The sequence below is a fragment of the Gekko japonicus genome, unplaced genomic scaffold (genome assembly GCF_001447785.1).
Source record: "Gekko japonicus isolate JY-2015 unplaced genomic scaffold, Gekko_japonicus_V1.1 scaffold26610, whole genome shotgun sequence".
Classification (NCBI taxonomy): domain Eukaryota; kingdom Metazoa; phylum Chordata; class Lepidosauria; order Squamata; family Gekkonidae; genus Gekko; species Gekko japonicus.
This window is the reverse complement of record NW_015218477.1, coordinates 1-1336: the sequence shown is the minus strand read 5'-3', so window position 1 is coordinate 1336 and position 1336 is coordinate 1. Positions and strand designations below refer to the sequence as shown.

The 1336-nt window shown below is 60.4% G+C and overlaps 1 protein-coding gene across 1 annotated transcript; it reads right to left on the bottom strand.

The window, feature by feature from the left end:
- Positions 1-6: 6 nt before the first annotated feature.
- Positions 7-1331, bottom strand: LOC107125213 (zinc finger homeobox protein 2-like; the record flags this gene model as incomplete). The annotated part of the gene is made up of 1 exon (XM_015428659.1): positions 7-1331. A coding segment is annotated over one exon (1325 nt), but the record flags the coding sequence as incomplete, so codon positions are not given.
- Between the last annotated feature and the right edge of the window lie 5 nt (positions 1332-1336).

Genomic DNA, 1336 nt, shown 5'->3' with positions numbered 1-1336 from the left:
TAGCACTTGCTCTCACTCTTGAGCTGCGCCTTGATGGCCTCTTTGAGTCGGGCCAGGTGGCCACGGGAGAAGAGGTGCCCACGGCAGGACACGTAGAAATCATACTTGACTTTGCAGTAGGGGCATTCTGACTGAGTGTGCGTGCTGGGAGGCCCTTCGTCGCCCCCGCTGGTACTGCCCGAGGCCGCCTTGGCCTTTTTCTCTTTGGCCCTGGCGTTCTGGAACCACACCTGAATCACTCGCTTGGGCAGCCCGATTTCTTCGCCTAACAGCTCGCACTCTTGCATGGTGGGTGTCCGGTAGGCCTCGTAGCAAGCCTTCATGATTTTAAGTTGAAGGCTGGACATCTGGGTGCGGTACCGGCGCTGACCCAGGGGGTCATGGATGCCTCCAGGACCACCCTCCATCGCTCGACTCCGTCGGCTGCCCGGGGAATCCAGGTCAGCCAGAGAAGAGGACGAGGATGACGAATCGCTCAGTTCCCCTCCTGACAAGCTTCTGTCTTCGTTCTCCTTGGGCACCTCTTCTTCGAATGCTTCGTCCTGTGTTTGTGAATCCACAGGAACTTCCAGCTTGCTTGGCGGTGGCGGCTGGGCAGGGACCGCAGGGAGGCTGGGAGCGAAGGCAGCTCCAAAAAGGATGGGCGGGTCTCGCGGTGGAGGGTTGAACTTTGGGAAGGCGGTAGGGAGTGCCGTTGAGGGCTTGGTGGTTGGAACGGCAGCACTGGTGTTGCAGCGGAACTGGCCCTTCCTCTCCCGGGCTCTCGTGTTCTGGAACCACACCTGGACGACCCTCTTTTTAAGCCCCACTTCTTCCGAGATGCAGTCGAGCATCTTCCGGGTCGGATTGGAGTCCTGCATGTACCAGCGATATAGAATCTCCAGCTGCTCGGGCAAGATGGTGGTGCGCAGGCGCTTGTCCCGCGGGGGCTCGCTGTCCCCTCCTGCCATGCTGGCGCATTCGCTGCCAGTGGGCGACAAGCTCCCGTCCTCGTGTTTCCGCTTCTGCGCACGGGAGGGATCGGGGTGAGGTGTGCGCTCGCCAAACAGCAAGGGGGGCAAGTCCAGGAGTTGTTGGGGGGGTCCGATGGTGGTGATGGTAGCTGATGAAGGACCGGCCGCCGGCATGTGACTAACATGGTGGGCATTGAGGAGGTCAGCACTAGAGAACTTGGCTGGGCACTGCTCGCAGGGGTGACTGGCTGAGCTTTCTGGCACGGCTTCTGGAGAGGGTAGCTCTTCCTCGGGGACTTTGTCTCCAGCTCCATCCGCCTTAGGGTCTCCATCAGTTGCCGAAGGCTCTTGCTGCTGCTGTTCCTCTTCTTCTTCCTCCTCCT